Source organism: Carassius gibelio, chromosome B19, assembly GCF_023724105.1.
Source record: "Carassius gibelio isolate Cgi1373 ecotype wild population from Czech Republic chromosome B19, carGib1.2-hapl.c, whole genome shotgun sequence".
NCBI lineage: Eukaryota > Metazoa > Chordata > Actinopteri > Cypriniformes > Cyprinidae > Carassius > Carassius gibelio.
The window spans coordinates 17,527,435-17,549,831 of record NC_068414.1 but is presented as its reverse complement, the minus strand read 5'-3'; the positions used below and the strand labels follow the sequence as shown (position 1 = coordinate 17,549,831).

Genomic DNA, 22,397 nt, shown 5'->3' with positions numbered 1-22,397 from the left:
ACAAGGACTTCACTGGCTTATAACATTCAGAACAAGTTCAGATAGTATAGTTATCTCCATTTGTCTTGACAAAATACTGACCTACTGTAAATGTAAGCTACAGCGATACTAGCAGGGTTGTGGAGAGTTGTAGACTTAGGCGGGTGGCAGTGGGGCGTTTACATTCTACACACAGGACAGAGAGCAACACTTCCACTGTGCCCTGTCAGTAACAGACTAACAAAACACTGTTTCTGAGTATAAAAGAGTCCAATTAAAATCATGCACATGTCATTTCCCATTCACCAAGTGTCTGATCAAAGTGTGAGTTAAATTAAAGGAATATTTCAGGTTCAATACAAGTTAAGATCAAGCATTTGCGAACTTGTTTTCAACAAAAATCAATGTTACAGTGAGTATCTTAGAATGGAAGTGACTGGGGCCAATTCTGGAGTATTTAAAAGTAGAAATGTATTTATATTTATATTATATTATATTATATTTATTTAGTATATATTAGTATAATACCAATGAGACTAAGATAAAACAAATTCTGTTCTAAATAAAAGTTTTCAACTTCCTGTTCATAACAGAAATATGAAAAAATAAAATGCACAAAAATATCAAGCAGCACAACAAGTTTTCAAATCGTCATGATATGATTTCTGAAGGATCGTGTGACACTGAAGACTGGAGTAATGATGCTCAAAATTCAGCTTTGACTCACAGGAATAAATTACATTTTTAAATATATACAGTTATTTGAAATTGTAATAATATTTTATAATATTACTGTACTTACTGTATTTTTTATTAAATACATGTAGTCATTCTAATCAGATTATTTTTCATTTATTTATATAAAATCTTGCTGCTTAAATGCCTTGCTGCTATTCTATTGAAGGACAGAGTATTTCATGTTTATGAACTGGTCCCACTCACTTCCTCTGCATCAGTGCCTTTTTTGTTTGTTTGTTTCTATTGTCAAAATGATTTTTTTGCTAAACAATCAATATCATGACATAAAAACTGTTGAATGAGCTTAAGTTGCACTGAACCCAGACTTTTGTTTTAAAGCTCCAGGGACAGTCTACAAAAATACATGATTCTTGCACACATGAGTTTGAGCAGCTGAAATGGGTCAGGAGATCTCCTAACGGACACCGAACAACCAAAACAATGTTGGCACAGGATTTGAAGAACAGTTAAATATATCTGAACGTGACAGACAGTGCCACAGGCAGGCTCTCTGAACACACAACATCTCTCAGCTCAGAACGACTGTAGTAACTAGCAGCAACACAACAGAAGAATTGCATAACAATTGTAGTGCAACGGGCAAATAAAAGATCATCTCTTTTGGTCAAGTTGGTAACAAAAATGCAGTACGTAAAATATGTTTGATATCCACCCACCAAAACAAATCCAGGTGTACCACGAATGGAATATTTGTATTAATGTCTAGTTTTTGAATCACTGATTTGACTTTAATTCCTCAAGTCATCATATTGCGGGTTCAAATCAGCTACAGGTACATCAGAGCTAATCAATAACTCAATCTGAAACATCTGCACGTACCCAAACCCCCTGGATTCTGATGTTCTTGTAACAGTTAACCTGTTCAAATCAAGAGAAATCAAACACTAAGGACTTGAAGGATGGACGCTTTGTCTACGCAAAGGTGTTCTCTGGATAGCTGACTTTAATCGTTCCCCAGTAGCAGGCTCGTACCAGACAGATGAGGCCCAGGAGATACGCCAAGGCCCAGGACACATAAGTAGCGTGGTAACGCCTGGCGAAGTCCTGAGTGCCAACCTGAGAGGAAAAACACAGCGATGTGATGATGTAAAAAAAACACACTGAGTTTAATAGTTCATTTCCAGAGTCCAAAATGAACAACTGTCAAATGCTAATTTGAGTGTTAGTTGTTAGTTGGTTGGTAACTTTTTTTAGGAACTGCAACATAATATATGGTTTAAATCAATCTGTGAGAATGATCATCTGACCCTGATGTAAATTACCAGCGGGACTGAAATAAGTCTGTTACTAAAGAAAACCGTGACTTCATCTCAGTGGAAAGTATACCGTTTTCTGCTGTGTATCCAGGAAACTTTTTTGTTTTTATCCATACTGTCATGTAGTGAAACTGCCCCCCAGGACACACTTTCATAAGGGGTCATTACATGACAGGTACAAGGACAGCCAATATGAATAAATCATTTATATTCTTAGATTCTGTTAAATAATATATTGCAACGTTTTTATCTCCTTGTTGCATGTTTTATTTAAGTTTTCTTTTTTTTTTTCATCATCTATTTATTTTTATATAATTTTTGTATTATGAATTGGATGGAAAAGCTGAAGTTAAACAGAAACATGCTTTAACCTTTTAGATGTTCAATTATCTAAACTTGCTCTTCTGAAAAAATGTACGCATTAAAAATAATATTTTCATATAAACAAAAATTTATATTTTTATACACTGAAAAAAAAAAACGTTTATACTGCTATAAAAAAAAATTAAATCCAAAATACAGTTTCCACTGCCTTGGTGACATTTAAATAATAAAATCTTAATTTAAACATATGCACAAATAAATATACATAAAGTGCACACATAAATATACACATATGTAAGATTTTTTTTAAGGTTTTTGAAAGAAGTCTCTTAAGCTCATCAAGGCTGCATTTATTTGACCAAAATACAGTAAAACAGTAATATTATAAAATATTATTAAAAATTTAAAATAACATTTATATTTGAATACATATTTAAAATGTAATTTATTCCTTTATTTTTTATGATGCTGAATTTTCAGCATTATTACTCCAGTCCTAAGTGTCACATGATCCTTCAGAAATCACTTTAATATTTATCAGTGTTGAAAACTGTTCTGCTGCTTAATATTTATGTGGAAACTATGATGCATTTTATTTTTCAATTTACTATTTTGAATAGAATATCCAAACATTTGTTTGCATCCATGCTGAATAAAAGTATTCATTTCTTTCAAGAAAAAACTTCCTGTCCCCAACATTTTGGATGATAGAGAACACAACAAAATGAACTATGAACCATACTAAATAATACTCACCGTTAAACCGACGCCGATGAAAATGCAGATCATTCCGACTGTAATGTAGGCACAGCAGCGTCTTCTGGGTAGAGCACTGCCTACAGAGGATCTGAAGATGAAGATAGCAGATGTGCTTAGTGCTAGTGCTGCTTTAACCACACACCTGATGTTTCAGTCTCTCAGTACAGAGGTATAACGCTTTTATAGCAGGAGTTAGTCAGTGCCTGCCTTTCAACTCTACATAGGAAAAGCAGTTAGAAAAATTTAGTTTAAAAATAATTGGCCAAATAATTTAATTTAGAACAGTGATCTTCAAGAACAGCTTCCATTACTCAAACAAGAAACAGTGTGTACATCTGCTCAGATCCTGACGTGATGCTACGCACATTTGCACATCAAAGTTTTTACAAATATGAGCGCTGGCGTACGCACAGTCTAAGATCAAATCTGTGCGTATGCATGCTTTATAAATGAGGCCCTGAAACTACAAACACTGGAAAGAGTAAAATGACTGTGTCATTTATTTAAAGAGCATTTTTATATTGGTATAACTTAAAATAATGATTTCAGGTTTAAACCGGTTCTGTTTGGGTTTCTAAAAAGCAAAACTCCTCATATTGCTTTACTGACGGATTATTTGTTTAGTACAAAACAGGAAACACGATGCTTAATTTAAAAATAGACCACCATAATCATTAACAAGAACGTTCACCCATAAATGAAGATCCTGTCATAATTTACTCACCCTTAAATTGTTTCAATCCTCAAGTGCAGAGTATTTCTTCTGTTGAACACCGAAGAAGATATTTTGTAGAAGAAATAAAAAAGGTCCCCATTGACTTCCATATTATGTTTTCTGTTTGTTTACCCGTATTCTTCAAAATATCTTCCTTTGAGTTCAACAGGAAAAAGAAACTCGTACAGGTTTTGAACAACTTGAGGGTGAATCAATGATCACATAATATTCATTTTTGGGTGAACTGTCCCCTTAAGCTCTTTTGAAATTGCCGTCATTTATAGTAAATAAACTAAATTAAACATTGACTAATGAATTTTTTTAGCTTCATATAAAATGTGTAAATTCTACTTTTATATTATAGCTAATTTAGCTTTTTGTGAACTTAAGTTGTAAAAACAAAAAAACGTCAACCTACATTAAGTACTATTCTGACTTAAGTCCAAAGAAAATACACTGATTAAGTATAGTATAGTCTTTATAATAAATGTTTTTACTTTCTTTGAAGATACACATTTTGAGGACTTTTTAAGAACTAAATATAATTTGAGAAAAACTAAAACTTTTTTAAATAGTATTCATCTTTAAAAAAGTTGGTTTAAAGTTTTTTTTTTTTTCTCAGTGTACCGGGCCTTTGAGATCTCACTCGGTTCAGCACAGAGCCCTCAGTCACATGGTCTGCTCTTTTTCCTGTTTGAGGGTCCTGTTTTTAAGTCTTACCATGACCCTTCACATGCCTCTCATGTGATGAGATCTTCAAACATTCTTCTAGAATCACGACAAATCAGCTGCTTGTATCTCCTTCTGTGCCTCTTCCGATGCTCTGCGTTCAGGTGGAAATCTGTGCTTTGCTTTGGGAGACTCGGCTCCATTCATCTGTGCTGCAACATCTGTTGTCATAACTCTCCCTCGCAGCATCACTAGTGTGCAGGGCTCGTGTTTCAGTGTGTCAGCATGATACGCTCGCTGTCTCAGGTGACTGGCAGACAGGCATCACATTGCCTCCGTCTCTAACTGGAACTGGCCAGGGTTTATTTACTTTCACATCTACAAACGGGCCAGTTACAAACTCAAGCCTGACCTGGGGGCTAGGAACGCACATCACACACTGCGATTTACGACATTTCTCCTGAGAACGGCACATCACTGGTGGAGCATTGCCACACACACATCGCTTTTTTGATGCACAAATATTATGACAAATGATGCCAACTCACATTTTTTTGCAATGCGGGCACTTGGCCAGTGTATTGAATCGGAGCTCCATCCACTGCAAAAACAAGGAGAGTTGAGAAAGAGGTTACGTCTACAGTACAGTAAGCAAACAAACAGCACGACAAATCATTTTCAAATCTACACCCAACTTGATTCCAGCGGTCAGTGCATAACATTCAGTATTAGTTTAAATGGTTGCTGATAAATGATTCAAACAACTAGCAAATCTTTTGGAGACAATTTAAGTGAATAAACTGACATGTATAAAGGATTATATTAGGAGAATTAGTGGATTTAACCCTGTACAAAGGCAAAAAGCAGTTAAAAACTAGAATTCTTTAAGATTGTAACAGAAGATCTCACAAAAAACATGTAAATCTTTTTTTTGTTGCATCTTGCCTCTGCAGGCTACAAGGAGTTATGATCATCTGAGTCATAGGGCTCCAGACGAAAATATACAGCTAAATGACATACAGGAGCCAAATGACTTTAAGTTGACAAATTACAGAATTGCTTACTATGGATGAGTGCTTAGATGTTCATTGAGTTCATAGCTTCTTACTTTAGTTATTAACAGTCAGTGGATGAAATGAAGATTCAGTATATAGACTGACAACATTAGTTATGTGAATTAGTTGCTTAAAATGCTTTGAATCGATCAAACGTGATGGTAAAGGCATGTTACAAAAGATTTCTATTTCAGATAAATGCTGTTCTTCTGAATGGTCTTTTCATCAAAGAATCCTGAAAAAATCATACTCACAGTTATTATGTTTTCAACATAAAAATAATAATAATAAACGTTTTTTCTTTTTTTTGCTTTGAAAAGCAAATCACAATATTAGAAATATTTATATCACAATATTTTGAGAGGCAGTGTAAATGAAAGTAATACATTTTAATTTTAGTTAATTTTTCACAGTCTGGAGCCCTGGAATCATGCATTTCTAGTTAGTTTGTCATTCAGTCAGTTCCACCAGCTGAGAGAAGGTGGCAGTGTTTTAGGACCTTGAAAAGATCAGAGGGGCTGCGAATAGCCAGGCCTGAGGAAGACTGGGAGCACTCATCATCATCATCATCATCATCATCATCATCGCTGCCCTACACAGCAGGGGCATCACAGGACACTAAGAACATGTACACTATAGGAAAACTCTACAGCACATGTACACTACCCTACAAAAGTCTGAGGTCAGGAAGATTCTCTAAAAGAAAGCAATGAATACTGTTATTCTGTAAGGATGCATTCAATTGAAAATTACAGTAAAGACATTTAGAATGTTACAAATAATTCTGAACCTTTTCGTCATCAAAGAATGTATCACGGTTTCCACAAAAACATATTGAGTGGTACAATTGTATTTAATATTGATAACAATAAGAAATGTTTCCTGAGCAGGAAATCTGCATATTAGAAGGATTTCTGAAGGATCATGTGACACTGAAGAGTGGAGTATTGATGCTTTGAGATTACAGCCATGGATAACATTTTAAAATATATTCAAATAGAAGGCAATTATTGAAATATTACTAATCCTTCCCAATGTTACTTTTCAAATAAATGCAGCCTTGGTGAGCTGACGGACCTCCAGCTTTTGAATGGCAGTGCAAATGCATTCACAGATCTTCTCTGCTTTGAACATACTGAGACGTGAAGAAATATTACAGTAGGTCAGAGATGAAATATGAATATAAAGATGTGAGCGTACAAGGAATGTGTTTCCGCAGTGGCCGCAGACCACACGCATGCCCTCGGGCTGGACGGGCAGAGCTGGCTGGGCGGGCTGCTCCTCTGGGATCACCATCACAGGACTCAGGTTGATGATCCGTCTGCTGGGGGCCCATCAAAACAATCTCAGTTTTTCACTTTCTACATATTCCAAGCATTATATTAAATATGCTATTAAGCATGCATCATGTTTGATAACCCTAACCCTATCCCTAAATTATTATCACAATCAAAACCCTGTTGTACAGAACCTACTACATGTTGTATGTCATCTGATTAATAATTTATACTTAATAATATAAAAAGAAAAGGCCTTTTAGTGTAATTGTAAAAAAGGTTGTGGTACTTGTCTTTCATCTGAAAGTGGCAAAATCCTTAATTATTTTTATATTGTTAGTAATATTTCAAGATGGACACTGGAGTGAGGTTTACTTGATTATCAATACATCCTTTTGTTTTCTGAAAAATCATCATTGCATTAAATTGCATTATATGTTCTGCCACCACGATAAAAACTACAGCTTTGATCATAAAACTAAGCATTTAAATACAATCTAAGACAGAATACTGTGAGATATAGCATGACAACTGACATTTCCATGCATTTTAGGTAAGCAGTCTATTATACTGTTATAAAAATCACACTGATTTACATTACAAACTATCTTTTTAGCCATATAAGAATCAGCAACTGGAACAAATTGCATATTTTAGCTCAGTTTAGGCCTCAGAATAAAACTGAGGGAAACTAGATGATTTTTCTTCCTCTAGCAGCAGTATCTTTGCTAAAATTGTAATTTCTTTAAAAAACACATCTTACTGACACCATTCACACTGTATTATACTACATGAGCCGTTTATGGTAATGCACATCCACAGTAATACTTTTACACATCCCATAACACAAGCAGACTAATTGACCCTCTGAAATGCGTCTTACACACTTACCAGTTGGGCCGAGGGCATCCTATCCTCCTAGACGTGTCTTTACAGATAAGCAGGCAGTTGCAAGGACATCTAACGTACTTCTTTCCTGTTGGTGGATTTTTTATAGGCTGTCAAAAAAACAGACACATCATGTTTCAGACGGGGACCATGCAATATGCATGCCTTAATATATTAAATCTCCCTTATGATTCTGAATGTGCTTAACTGCTTTGCTTTCTGTAATCTTTTCTTTATGTAATAATTATATTATTATAGGGACTTGACTAGTCTGGCAGGCTTAATGCTTCTAGACAGAGCAAGCCTTTAATACATTGATCTTATTGAGGTCAGGTCTGCATAGGAATTTATGAAATCTGAATCAAGCTGAAGGTTTAATGTAATGCAACACATACTGTATATACACTAAACCAATCTGAAAAAGAGCTGTGCGAAGCCCTTTAAAATCAAACAAGATGGGAAACATCATGATTTTTGCTGTTATGTGAATCAGGTGACTGCGGTTCAGATGAAGCATCCACTGTTGATGTGAGGTGTTTCTCATGCAGACAGTTCAATTATATTGCAATTCATCCCTCCTGAGCGCACAACACTTCTGGGTATGTACGTGGATCCATCCCAAACACAATTACTTGTAGGCTCTATGAGGCAGGGAGGACTTTATAGTGGACCAAATTGATCTATTATTCACTGATAAACTTCACCTCCACTAAAGCTCGTGTCTAGTCTGCATTCTCGCCCAGATTCAAAACTTGTGTTGTGAACAGCTGCAAATACTTCTGTGACTCTAATGTTTTTGAATCTGAATATCTAAGCAGCAAAGACATCAGGCTCAGCAGAGGGGAAATGTCAAAAGAGACTAAAGAGCTGTTTTAGCTGTTTATGGTTGTCAACCTGTCATAACTTGCTGCATTCATGAACTGATATGCAATCGCGTACATAAATCAGCTGCTACACAGCTATAAATATGGATGATATTCAATGAGAATTTAAAGTTGTAACAATCCATTTTAGAGAGTCTGTTTTCAGCCTTTGTTTCTGAATTAGTTGTATCATAATCTGAAACTTAATTTCTTAACATTATTATTATTCTTTTTTTTTTACATCCATCAAGTTCCAAATAAATGATAAATGAGATGAAGATTAGTTACAATCCTATTCAAACGTTTTTATTTTATTTCAATGTTCTTGGAAGAAGTCTTATGTTCACCAAGGCTGCATTTATTTGATAAAATACATAAAAAATAGAATTATTGTGAAAAATTATTAAAGTTGAAAACGTCTTTTAGTTTTGAATATATTGTTAAATGTAATTTATTCTTGTGATGGTAAAGCTGAGTGGTCATTATCATTACTTCTACTACAGACTTTAGTGTCACAAGATCCTTCAAAAATAATTCTTACACGCCGATTTGCTTCTTTTTTCAGGATTCTTTGATTCTTTTTCAATTGAATGCCTCCTTGCTAAAAAGAATTATTAATTTATTTTAAAAAAAAAATCTTACTGACCCCTAAACTTTTGAATGATATAGTGTATGTAAATTAAATTATTGAATTTGCTGGATTAGTGAAATATAGGCCTTACCAAATGGTTCTTTATTATCATTCATCATTGAATTTTTTGTATATACTACAATACCATAAAATGATACCATAAAGTATGCATCAACTGTTAATACAGTTGGGGTCTCTTACCGTGGCCTCATTGCAGACGGTGCACTTCACCACGTGCTGATGGAGCTTCCCATCCAGAGTTATAAGAGACTGGCACACTCGACAGTTAATGACAGGAACTCCACCTGCATCTGGACTGGCGATGGCTGTGTAGGGCGGAGGTAATTCAGCTGCACAGGGACACAAACCAGCATGCAGTCTGTCAGTGTTGCATGACTACCACACTCTTAAAATCAAAGCTTTCAGAAGGGGTTTTAGCAGTGATGCCATGTTTGGTTCTCCAGCGAACCTTTCAGTGAACGGTTCTCAAAAGAACATTTTTTTTCTTAGCGTGAAGAACCCATTTCCACTATAAAGAACCTTCTGTGCGATGGAAAGATTCCATGGAAGCGAAAGGGTTTTCATGGAACTATAGATACCAATAAAAGAGTGTATTGTTTGTTACAGATGTTAGCTAAGTTGAGTAGTGCAAGATACAACAAGAATGACATACTGTTTGGGAAGTTAATGTACAGTCAGACAGGGTGATCAGGTTTATCACCCTAAAGAGGTTTATTTGCCATAATGACCAGCTCAGATCCATTACTCCATGTATAATTCCACATTATTATAAGGCTATTTCTTAAATACATCAATAAATGGGCATGAAGTATTGATTTGAGTTCAAATGATTTCATTACGTGAGAAGAAGGAGACCACAGAACAATAATAGACAATAGCAATTTCGCAGTCATTCTACAAAATATTTTACTTTGAAGTACCAACAGAATGAAGTATTCCAGACAGCCGCGTAATAAGCAATGATATTATTTTGCTGAATGATAAAACCTCATAAATTAATCAAACGGTACAACTGCATATAGACCGTCATTCTTGTCTTTAAAGCTAGAATCTACTAATATATGATATATTTCTATCATGAATGTGTCTTGATTTGAGTCCCATCCAACGGACCCAGAAATGCAGATTCATTGTGTTGAGCAATAAGTGCATCCTACTCAATTACTCCCTCATCCAATTTCAATTACTCCCTCACATCCATTTCACAGAAGCTGGGCCATCAGCCAAACCCTGCACTGAGTCTCTGCTCGTCTTCAGTGTTACTGAAATTCAGAGCTCAGCCGCTGCTTGTTCTCAGTGAAATTAAGACATGTTCCTCCTGCTGTCTGTCACTTATTCTGAGGTCACACTGGCCAACGACACAGTCATACTGCAGCCATATTGAACATGTGACATGACCTCCCTCAGCTGTCAGGGATCATCCATCTCACTATGTGCTGCTGCAGGACACCAAACACACATGCTTGATTCTGAGAACGGAGATATTTTTATCATATGTAAAACGTTTCAATATTGTCCTAATAAAGAAAAAAAAAAACAAGTCCCTTGGGGATTAATAAAGTTACATTGTTTTGATATGGCTGTACCAGAAGAACCATTTTTGGTTCCACAAAGAACCATTCAATCAAAGACTCTTTAAAAAAAACCCTCTTTTTTTTAGCTTTTTATGATATAATGAAGAACCTTCTTTTAGCACAAAGAACCTTTTGTGAAACAAAAAGGTTCTTCAGATGTTAAAGGTTCTTTATGGAACCATTCAGGCAAAAGGGTTCTTTTATGGCATCGTGAAGCACCTTTATTTTTAAGAGTGTGGTGCAGATGAACCTGCTTGACCCTGTGTTTATATGACACAAAATCAGCGTTGTCATGAACAAGTACTGTGCAACTGTGCTTTTTTTTAAAGGTGAATTTCTGCACATCTAGCAGCACCAAACTAAACGTCAAAAATAATTGAATTAACAGTCTCGCCATTAGTTTAATGTTGCTGTGTCGGGATGATCAAACCAGCAATTCAGTGTTTTGAGACAGTGCATTACTCCAAACATTATTAGCCTTTAAGTTACAAAAGTCACTTCTCTGTATTGTTTTCAGTAGATTATAAAAAAAAAAGAGTCTGAAGTTGCTGCTATCTCATGTGCTTGGTAGTTGTGTACATTGTAGTAGGGGTTCATGCTGACAGTTCATAAGCAGATATCCTTATGCCTCACAAACTAATATAGCATATAGTGTCTCTCCAGGGGCAGATGGACAGCACAAGTCTCATTTCTCTGACACCATCCTGCACTGTTTGTAAGATGAGAGGCCTTTTCCCAACCCTGGGTCCTGCAGACAGCTGTTGTTGCAAGTTGCAAGTCCCTCTCTGTCCGTCTCAGTATCATGTTTAAAATCAGAGAGAGGTTGTGCACCCCATGTGCAGCAGAGATTAGCATACATTGACAATAGTGAATACGAGAGTGTACACAAGTCAGTATACGTGTTCTGGTTTCCCCCCTGAATTCATAATCTGCAGCTGTATGGATAATGTGCAAAATTGCATTATTTTACACTGAAATGACACTTGTGGCTGGATGTAAGCACTATTCTGTATCACAACACTAAAATGTAGTTTGAAAAAATGGATATTCAGGATCATGTGCACGACTGTGAAAGAAAGGTGTGCGCTCGACTTATAAAACAAGACAAAACGAGTGCATCACTGTAAATCTTAATAATCTTTGCAAGCCAAAATTGTAATTGACAACAAAATTGGATTACTTGCCCAGGCCTAAGGCAACGTTGATCCAGTCCTGTCCATCCCTAGACCTTCAAGAGTTTCAGTCAACTAATATTAGTTTATCTTGTGAGATGCTTGCAGAAATGACATGACATCACCAGCGGAGAGAGCAGGTTTTCACCTCGGAGGACTTATCACATATCACTAAAATAAAACCCATTCAGTGAATGTCATGCAGACAGGGTCAAAGCTTTCTTAGCCTTTGTTCTACTCAGTCTAACAGCACAGAGCATGGTTAAAGACTTTGCAGACTGGTTTTAAGGTTTGTTGCACACAGGTGTTTCCAATAAATGTAGCGTTGGCTTTCAAATGCAAATGCAACATACCAAGCTAATCCCTCTCATAGACTCAGCGGGTGAATAAAAAAGAAAAAAAGCCAAAGAAACGGTAATCCAGGGCTTTGAAATACTAGGCCAGATAATAATGCTAGAGTACATAGTTTATGCCGTCCACATCACCTGGTCATGGTACTTCATGGTAATAAAGCCATTGTGAATAATGAGTTGAAGTGTAAGCTGATCGTTACAGGAAAAATGTAAATCTTTTTCTGCTAATCAGGAAGTGCAATATGGGTAGATTTACAAAAGAGCAAATATGGGTTGACAGACTGTTTAGTAGGGAAGCATTTGGTCAATTTGGGTTTACAAGTCATTCCTTTGTTTTCAAATATTTCAATGAAATATGCATTAGATGTTAATAAAAGTGTGTTTCACATCCCAGAATCGCTATAATTAAATTGTATTATCTTATATCACATAGGTTATATGTCAGTATTTTATTGGCTCTTTTCTTCTCAGTATCTGCCAATAAAAAAATTGCAAATAAACTCTATTGCTTATAATTTTTTTTGTTTAGTGGGACAATGTGGAAATCTGATGTCCATGAATGTGCCTTAAACAGTCTTCGGGGGTCTTGTTTATCAGTTGGTTTGAAAATCTGTGTTCAGTTCACAAGGCCCTCATTTCTTCAGTTCAAATCACAAAACTGGTTTTACTGTTAAATATGAAATGTATAGTATATAAAATAGTATAGTATGTAAAATACAATATACCATAAAATGGTCTTTTCTACTTATTCATACTTGCAAAATGTGGAACTATTAAATTTTTGGCATCATCACTTAGATTTGTTGTCTCATTACAGCCTGGCAATCAAATACAAAACCAATTATTCATGATTAGAAGGATACTTAAGTAAAAGCCTGGAGATCAATCACTGAAAATCCTATACTGATTGATATGCTGTGTGGAGGACCTGCCTGCATGTATGTGGTGGTTCTGCTAATAATCCCAGAGGAAAAAAAAACATTATGGTTACATTTTATTTTAAGGTATCCTCATTACAGTGTAATTACACAAATAATTACTGAGTAACAATAATTAACAACAGACACTTACTATAGGGTTAGGATTAGTTGCATGTAATTATGCATAATTTACTGTTGTTTCTATGTAACAATGAGACTAAAATATAGTATCACCAGCATTACTGTGGCAAACTAAGAATGTATATAAAACATACCTTCAAAAATAAAAACTCCACACTCTTCACAGCCTATGTGCAAACAGAAAACGTTTATATTTAGGCTACAAAGTGAACTGACGTCTTGTGTCTCCTCTTTATTGTTTACTATTAGCAGTATGTCTTATGTAGGAATAAAGAATTGTTTTATGACTTACAATATTTAATATGTTGATAGAATCTATATAATGTGTTCTGGGCCTATATGATAGGAACTTGTATGAATGTGTATGGATGTAGACAAAACATTTCTTGTAGGCGAAATGTCAACTCCCTGATCTTAATGCAGCACCTCGAAATAACAAATCTGCAGCCGACTGAACCGGTGTTAGTAGACCGTCGTTTAATAACCGATCAATCCGATTGTTTTGCTACTAACTAGCTTAAAATTCGACACAAAGTATCCTTGTCAAAGAATGCAACATTTTGCACCCATCAGATGAGGCTGCGATGGCACTATCAGGCAGATTGAGGCCCGTTCTCCTGGCACGATCATCTGAGCTGTTATTCCTTGTCGTCTGCAAACAATGTTTCATATTAAACGGGCTGTAGGCTGCTAAGGTCCTCGCCCACTACTATACGCCCTAAATGATTCAGCACTCCTCCGTCAGTCACAATGCACAGTAATTTACCTCTCGGGTTCGGGTCCTGCAGGTACGGCGGAGCGGTGGGCGTGACATTCCCCGAGTTCGGTGCTGACAACAGCGGGGATCGTTCATCCATACCATCGGAGGCCATTATATCAGCAGGTCAGCACAGAAAGCAGCGGCAGCGGCGAATGGTGGTGAGCTCCGTCCGCTGCTCTGGAGAGGGGCACCGTCTGAGACTCTGACTCCAGGCAGGGCAGAGGAGAGGCGGAGTCAGAGACGTAAGCGGAGCCGGGAGGATGGGGAATCACTGCTGCTGGAGCGGATCATGGGATTGGGATCTCCTCACTGCCTTCTGCAGCCACTGATGACTGCTAGTCTTTCCCGAGTCTATTCATTTGACCTTGTAAAGGTGTGTTTGCTCATCACGGAGAAAATGTTTAGGTTCTGTCCTGAAGCCCTTTATCGGTCATAGCCTACTGGATGATGGTGCCAGAAGAAAAATTATTTGTACAGCCATTGCAGGAAATGTGCGCGTTCAGAATGTACAGAGCTGGGGCCAGCTGTATAAAAACATAGCCATGTTAAGACTGTGTCTTAAGAACTAGTTCAAGTCACTCTTACTTTTTAGAATCAATTACACCAATCTACCTTTTTATGAAGCTTACTGACTTTACAAATTTATGACCAGTCTCGAATAAACTAAACAGGCCTAAATAAATAAATAATAGAAAGAATAAATTAATAATTAATTAATTAATTTTAAGACTAGTCTAAGCAGTTTATGCTACTAGCACCTGACTCTATAATTCTGTAATTCTTATTATTTAACAGTCTATTTAATTCCATCAAAACACAAAACTAAAAGAGCTACACTGAACACCTATAGGTCACTAAAGTGTCTATAACAACAACAAAAAAAAAGATCAGGACATAATACAATGAAACATCAAATTTGATTAATAGGCCGTCCAAATAAAAAATTAAAAAATTGTATACTCGTTTTAACTTTGTGGTTTTCTGTTTTTAATGTAATTTTTAGCATTCTTTGCCAATAATTTGATTTCATCCTAACAATATTTTGTTTATTCTTATTGGTAAAAGATATTTTAACTTTATAGCCTACTACATGTATATCATTTTCAGACAAATTACTGCATGCTATGTTACCTAACCTATCTTTTTAAGTGTTTTAAAATATGTATATAAAGGTATTAAAACCGGTATCTGCACATGTACGGTTTATTTCCCCATATATAAGGGGACATATGTAAGGGGACACTGTGTTAGACACAAACACACAAAATGACTGCATTCTGCATTCAGGCATGTCCAATGAAAATATCTACATAGGCTATAAATGCAGTTACATACGTTATTATAGTTTTGTTCATTTGCAAAGTAATTATTTGCAAAGTTTTTACCTTTATTTTTTTATTGCAGGCATTAGGGAACATAGTCCTTTTTGTTTTACATTACTACATGTTTTATTTAACTAGGGATTTTAGACTGGTTTTACCACACACACACACACACACACACACACACACACACACACACACACACACATGGTTATAGTTAAACAGTGGTAACCACAAATTAACCATAAATTACATTTCGTAAGGGTGTTGGTCCTACAAGCAATCTAAGGCGAAGGATTTGTTCATTCATTTTTATTACAGTACTCGTCGTTCGTCCAGTGGCCCTTGCTGACTTACTGTAAGATCATAAGTATCAATATTCATGAGTTTTGGCCTTCGCTGTAGTAGTATTCTGTGTCAGTGCGCATGTCAGTGCAAAAGATAAACGACGACTGCATGACCACCGAAGCGCTCACTTACATTGATTCGTTCAGGTAACAAAAGAATCCTCTACATAAATATTCATATTTGGTATGAGGCAAACCCATTTAAATCTTAGGCATTGTTTTATGAACGGGTTCCGACAGAAAAGCCTCTTACGTCTTTACCTTAGCTTTGTTTTTAGCAAACCGGTTATTAGCTATGCTTGTGTACGAGCTCGTGTGTCCAGGCCTACCAATGGTCTTCTTTATCATGTTGTCTTTTTTAACTTCGCACTTTCTCCAATAACATAAACACGACACGTGACTTTAGGTCCAGCAGCTTTCATAAATCCCAAACGTGATGACGGCTAATATTTTGGACAGCGATGTCTTGCTGACACAGTGTTTATCTTCTTTAGTTATATTGCCTCATGTATTCTATGTAAGAATCGGTTATGCTAATACGCTTGTAACGGTATGAAGTGTTTATCGGTCTTTTTTTCTCATAAGGAATCTCAGCTGAGATCGTGACACAATGCACTCTGTGTTGAAGAGTCTGTTTTATTCAGTTCTTCGTTAAAGGCCCTGTTTGATTTAAATGTTCAATCCCATTTGATTCTCTATTAAATGTCTGTTTTAAATGAAGGTTGTGTTCTATTTATTTCTCTCTTAAATAGTAATCTATTCTGTTCCTGTATGAAAGATTTTACTCCTTTCGATTAACGTTGCTTGTTGAAGGTTCATTTGGATTCTGTCCAGTTCACCGTGGAATTTCTCTTGTATTCGATTCTTTATTGAAGATTCTGTTGTGTTTGATTCTCTGCTAAAGATTATATTGTAATATTTTCTATTTGAAATATTCTGTTCTAAGTTCCCCATTTAAGATTCTATTTAGAATCTTAGAAGGTTGTATTCTGTTTGATTCTTCATTAAAAGTTCTGTTCTGTTTTCTTCTAAAGATTGATACTCTCTTCACTGTTTCATTATATTTCATACTCTTGTTAAAGATTCCGTTTTATTTCTATTAAAATTCTGTTCTGTTTATTTATTATATATTCTGTTCCAAATAGTTTTGGTGGTATTTATATGCACAGAATTTAAGTAATTCTGCTCTTAACCCTGATTTTTTTTTTTACCCATACAGTATTAAAACTTTGCTCTTATCAGCAGGTGTAAAAAATGGGGAAGACTCTTTCCCACCTGCCGAAGAACACCTGTCATGATGAGTGCAAGGACAGCCTGACCTCATCGCCCATGCAGACCGATGACAGTAAGAACGGGGGAGATGTGTCTCAGTTCCCATACGTGGAGTTCACCGGCCGAGACAGCGTCACCTGCCCCACATGCCAAGGCACCGGAAGGATCCCGCGAGGTGCATTTCTAAACTTAGTTTAAAACACTTTGTCTAGAGAGTTCCTGTTAAATGTTGAAATGTTTTAAAAGTAACCTGATCTGAAGTGTCACCTCTCACTAAAATGCACACCATGTGACAGAATGTGACGTGTTTATGCAGGCCAAGAAAATCAGCTGGTGGCCCTGATCCCATACAGCGACCAGAGGCTGAGACCAAGGAGAACGTAAGAAACCTTGAAAGATATTTATCCTGATGTGTTTTGTTAAACCAGATAGTATCAATCCTTTTTGTGAAACTATAATAGAGCTTGCATTTGTTTTATGATATAGAATACTGATTGGGCTCTCTGACTAAATCTCTGTTATAAATGTCCTACAGCAAGCTGTATGTGACTGCTTCAGTCATTGTGTGCCTGCTGCTCTCCAGCCTGGCTGTCTTCTTTCTTTTCCCACGTTCCATTGATGTCAACTATGTGGGAGTGAAGTCTGTCTACGTGTCCTATGACCAGAGCAAACGCATTGTGTATCTCAATGTCACCGTAAGTTATCACTGAAAACACACATGGCATAAGTGATGTTTTTAAAACTGTAACAGTGTATCTGCTTCAGAAGAAAATGTAAGAGATCCCAATTAAGGCGATTCTGTTGTCGTTTAAGGCTGGAATACACTATACTGAACAGATTTTAAAATGCTAGACATCACACATTTGCCAGCTTTTAAAATGGTAATAGTGGGGAAATCAAACACTAAAAACTGTGTTAAAAGGTATAAGCTATATTTAATAGTCTGAAGCTATAAAATCAGAGTCTGTGCATGTTGTACACTACACAATTGTTGTCCAACTGTCCAAAATTTGCAGACAATTGTAGAAAAGTTTGGCAACTTGTGGCAACTTCAGAATGTAAAACGGGGCAAAAATCTGTGCAAAAGTCCTTTAGTTTATTATGATAATTTCTCTTTCTTTCTTTTAAAGAACTCCTTGAATATTACGAACAACAACTTTTACTCAGTGGACGTGGCCAACATCACAGCCCAGGTGCAGTTTTCCAAGACCGTGATTGGAAAAACCCGCATTAGCAACATAACCACTATTGGCCCTCTGGATATGAAGCAGGTAGAGCTTTATTAGAAATAGACGTTTAAAAATAGGTATGTACATTGATCATTCTTTTTTAATACTTCTGTTTTCTTGTCAGATTGACTACATGGTGCCCACCACCCTTGCGGATGAAATGAGCTATATGTAGTAAGTTTACACACTTTTCATCATGCATGAAAACATAAGACATAGTAAATATATATATTTTTTTCCTGGCAGACCTTTTCAACTTCCTCTTTTTTCCAGTGATTACTGTACCCTGCAGAGCATCAAGGTGCACAACATTGTGGTTATGATGCAGTAAGTATTGTGCAAAACTTTGCAAGCTACAGGTTTGTTAATCAGTGTTTTATGGTTTTGTTGAAGCCATCAGCCCCATGTTTACATGTACAGTAATTGTGTTTAACATAATTTATACACACACACACACACACACACACACACACAAACACAATATATATATATATATACACACACACACACACATAGATACACATACATATATATTTATATATAGAGAGAGAGAAAGAGAGAGCAATAAAAGTATACATGGTTTCTATATTCACACTGAACACCTATAAAAACATTAAACAATAGTTTTAATATATGAATTTAATTTAATTTAATTTAAAGTATTTATTATATAAGCCGCTTCATGGGATTGTAGTTATTTCCCTCATTAAAGCTGTCAAGTACATAGTCTTGCTTTTTTGGCGGATTTTCAAATACTTTTTAGCTTCAGATCTAAGTTTGTAATGTTGTGATTCACCTTGTAGCTGGTTGAGTTCATAACTCAGCTATTTAACGTTAAAGGTACAATTTGTAAGATTTTTGCTGTAAAATACCCAAAAACCACTGTTTTGTCCAGCTGATTACTAACAATATCTCTAATGTTTTCAACTACTTGTAAATCATGAGAAAATTCCCATTCTAAACAGTGACACGGGGCAGTGCAGTCGCCTGTCAGTGATGTTAGTTACCCTTTGTTACCGCCTTTACTGACGTAGAAAACACATGACAACAGTGTCGTGGACAAATGCGGTAGCTTCGCGTCAAACTTCAACTAGAAAGAGATGCTGACCTCGCTTGTGTTTTACTCGACAGTTGAGTTGTTTTGATTCGTATCTTTACAGAAAACGTATGCTATTATTACGATCAACAAGATTAGTATTATGGGGCATACACGCCAAACGTGGGGCATCGCGTCTCTAGACCCACGCGAGGACGTGTCTGATCCATAGTCTGATCGCGTCTTTGCATTGACATTGTATGTAATCCACTCTCGCAAATCATTGAATTCGCGTTAAATCCATGATTAATCTTTCTGTCTGATTGATGGCCATCAGCGTTTGGGTAGAAGACAACAAATCCCATCATTCCACGCTTTGTCTTAGCATCATCAAACCACACGATTGTTATTGTTTTGATAGTGCACTCTCTAGTGGCAGGTCCTTCAACCTGTACCTTTAATGAAAAAATTATGTCAAAAACACTGATAAACTAATTGACATAAGTAATAAAGAAAACACTTCTTGTTTGCATTTACATTAATAAAAATTAAGTTTAAGTTTTTCCAAAAGTGTTCAAAAAGTTTCTTTCTTCTGTTGAATACAAAAGAAGATATTTTGAAGAATGTTGGGAACCAAACAGTTGCTGGTAGCATCTGTTTGGTTACCAACATTCTTCAAAATATCTTCTTTTGTGTTCCACACAGGTCAACTACTTTAAATTTACAGGTTTTTAACACTATTAAAGTGGAATGGAAATATTTAATTTAGTGATACATTTATAAATAATGTAAACAAATTAATATATACGCAAATGTATAAATAAATTCAATAAGCATATGTCCTAACACACTGGACTACAAAACATCAGGTTAATGTGCTTGCTTGTTGGTTTGCAGGATAACCGTCACTACTGTGTACTTCGGCCACGCTGAGCAGGTGTCTCAGGAGATGTACCAGTATGTGGATTGTGGAGGAAACACTACTGCGCTGCATGAGTACAGTCTGAATACTCCTCTGGCAGGCTAGAGCTGAGCCGGTCCCCCGTCACTCACCGCTCCACTCCATGTGTCATTGTTTCGGCAAAACTGGTTGAGTGTTTACTGCACTTCTGCCAGTTACCCACTAGATGTCAGGCAATTCACGAATGATGCACTTTATTGTCCGTGTTCTCCAAGCAATATGAACATTGCTAGATCTCAGAAGTTCTCATTCCAGTTCACTTTGCCAAACTGAATGGTACACTACAAATTCATTTTTGACGAAGTTCCATTGTTTTCAAGCACTGCATATAGTATTTAAAACCTTTCTAAAGTGAATAAGGATGTATTTGACGACCAACTGTGCTTTAGGTTATTTATTTCTATCAATTTGAACCTAATATTAATTTGCATTTCAGTGACCGGATCAATCTTAACCCAAACCAATCAGTGTAGATGCACAAGTTGGGAAAAGTAAAATGCTTCAGTCTATTTATTTTGTAATGCAGAGTTTCTCAGGTTATAATCTGTATAATCTCTCCATGAGGAATTGCCTTTAAATGCAAACTGATAAAGCACTAATAACGTAAAACAACAATCACTGGGATCTGAGAGCATCTGGCTGCTTGCATGATGGAAGATAGTATGATATGATCATTCACTCAGATTCCCTCATGTTCAGAACTGAAACGCATTTCACAGAAATGTAGACATTTGCTTAATAAACTAGATGTGACGTTTTGATTGAAAGAACTTTACTAACATTTTTAACATTTCTCAAATGGAACTTTACGTTTTTAAACATTTTAATCATGTTTAAAAAAGATTCATAGATTATTTTTGCTTAAAGGTGGTCTATTTTATTTCATAACATTTATGCAGTTCATAACAACTGCTGGCTTGATGTACCTGTACATGTTTATATGTAACACTTGTGATTTTTGAGAAAAGTGGTTTGGACTGCTTTAGATAAACGCTGACATAACATGATGCTGACTGGTTTCCATTAAATAAACCTGGTTTGACCCATTTGCCCATTTTTTTTTATTTATTTTTTTTACTGTGAGAAAAAGAATTACAAATTCAATAAATGTATTCAAGTTATTTATTATAATGTTGCACGGATGAAAAATGTTAATATTTTTGTATAAAAGCACACAATGCACACTTACAAAACCAAACAAAACATATATTCATTTGTTGCATGAATATATATATACATATATATATATATATATATATATATAATATGTATTTTTTATCACCTTATTTGACCATTTGAATTTATTTTTTTTAAGAAGACTAAGTAAACTATTTGATAGAGGAAACAACCTGAAACTTTAAAGGGATACTTCACCTAGAAATGAAAATTCTGTCATCAATTACCTACCCTCATGTTGTTTCAAACCCGTAAAACCTTCCTTCATCAGGACACAAATTATATTTTTGATGAAATGCAAGAGCTTTCTGACTTTCATAGACCACAAGAGAACTACCACATTCAAAGCACAGAAACCTAGTAAGGACTACGTTAAAATAGTCCATCATGTGACATCAGTGGGTCAACCTTATTTTTATGGAGCTAAGAGAATGTTTTTGTGTGCAATCAAAAAAATGAATTCATACCATGATGTGTGTGCATTCCTCTGCTCGTAAACAAGGCGCAGTTTACAATACCTTGACACGTGCGTCGTGGTACTCTCGATAATAGAGGTGGACTGTCATGGAAGAATAGTCATTATTTTGCTTTGTGCACAAAAAGTATTCTTGTACATTCATAAGATAACATTTAAACCACTGATGTCACATGGACTAATTTAACAATGTCATTTCTGGGCCTTTACTGTGGTAGGACCCTTGCAGTCTATGCAGGCTCAAAAAAAGAGCTCTCGGATTTCATCAAAAATATCTTAATGTGTGTTCTGAAGATGAACAAAGGTCTGACGGGTTCAGAATGACATGCAGGTGAGGAATTAATGACAGAATTTTCATTTTTTGTCTGAACGATCCCTTCCACGCTTGTTGAAAAACATGAAATGTAACATCATGTGCGATGTTGCTGCAAACCTGGACCCTGAGTCTCTTGCTAAAGCACTC

At 35.9% G+C, this 22,397-nt stretch overlaps 2 protein-coding genes across 4 annotated transcripts in view; one reads left to right on the top strand and one right to left on the bottom strand.

Moving 5' to 3' along the window:
• pip4p2 (phosphatidylinositol-4,5-bisphosphate 4-phosphatase 2) overlaps positions 1-14,397 on the bottom strand; it is a 14,507-nt gene extending 110 nt beyond the window's left edge. The window contains exons 1-8 of one of the 2 annotated variants that reach the window (XM_052584926.1): positions 14,123-14,397; positions 9,377-9,525; positions 7,685-7,791; positions 6,717-6,840; positions 6,016-6,108; positions 5,010-5,062; positions 3,075-3,165; positions 1-1,794 (exon numbers count right to left, since the gene is read on the bottom strand). The exon at positions 1-1,794 is cut by the window's left edge and continues 110 nt beyond it. In XM_052584926.1, coding sequence (XP_052440886.1) covers positions 1,651-1,794; positions 3,075-3,165; positions 5,010-5,062; positions 6,016-6,108; positions 6,717-6,840; positions 7,685-7,791; positions 9,377-9,525; positions 14,123-14,228 — 867 coding nt within the window. In that variant the 5' untranslated portion in view covers positions 14,229-14,397 and the 3' untranslated portion in view covers positions 1-1,650. The remainder of the gene's footprint in view (positions 1,795-3,074; positions 3,166-5,009; positions 5,063-6,015; positions 6,109-6,716; positions 6,841-7,684; positions 7,792-9,376; positions 9,526-14,122) is intronic. The other variant, XM_052584927.1, reaches the window with a different exon arrangement.
• A 1,395-nt stretch (positions 14,398-15,792) lies between these two features.
• On the top strand, positions 15,793-21,332 carry LOC127979450 (transmembrane protein 106B). Of its 2 annotated transcripts, none has more exons than XM_052584924.1 (8): positions 15,793-15,932; positions 17,031-17,232; positions 17,374-17,437; positions 17,593-17,752; positions 18,188-18,328; positions 18,411-18,460; positions 18,560-18,613; positions 20,220-21,332. In XM_052584924.1, exons 2-8 carry the CDS (start codon positions 17,040-17,042, stop codon positions 20,347-20,349), a joined length of 792 nt encoding a protein of 263 aa, XP_052440884.1. In that variant the 5' UTR covers positions 15,793-15,932; positions 17,031-17,039; the 3' UTR covers positions 20,350-21,332. The 2 variants fall into 2 exon arrangements, with proteins under 2 accessions (XP_052440884.1, XP_052440885.1); XM_052584925.1 differs by having other exon boundaries at positions 15,804-15,932; positions 17,028-17,232.
• Positions 21,333-22,397: the final 1,065 nt, after the last annotated feature.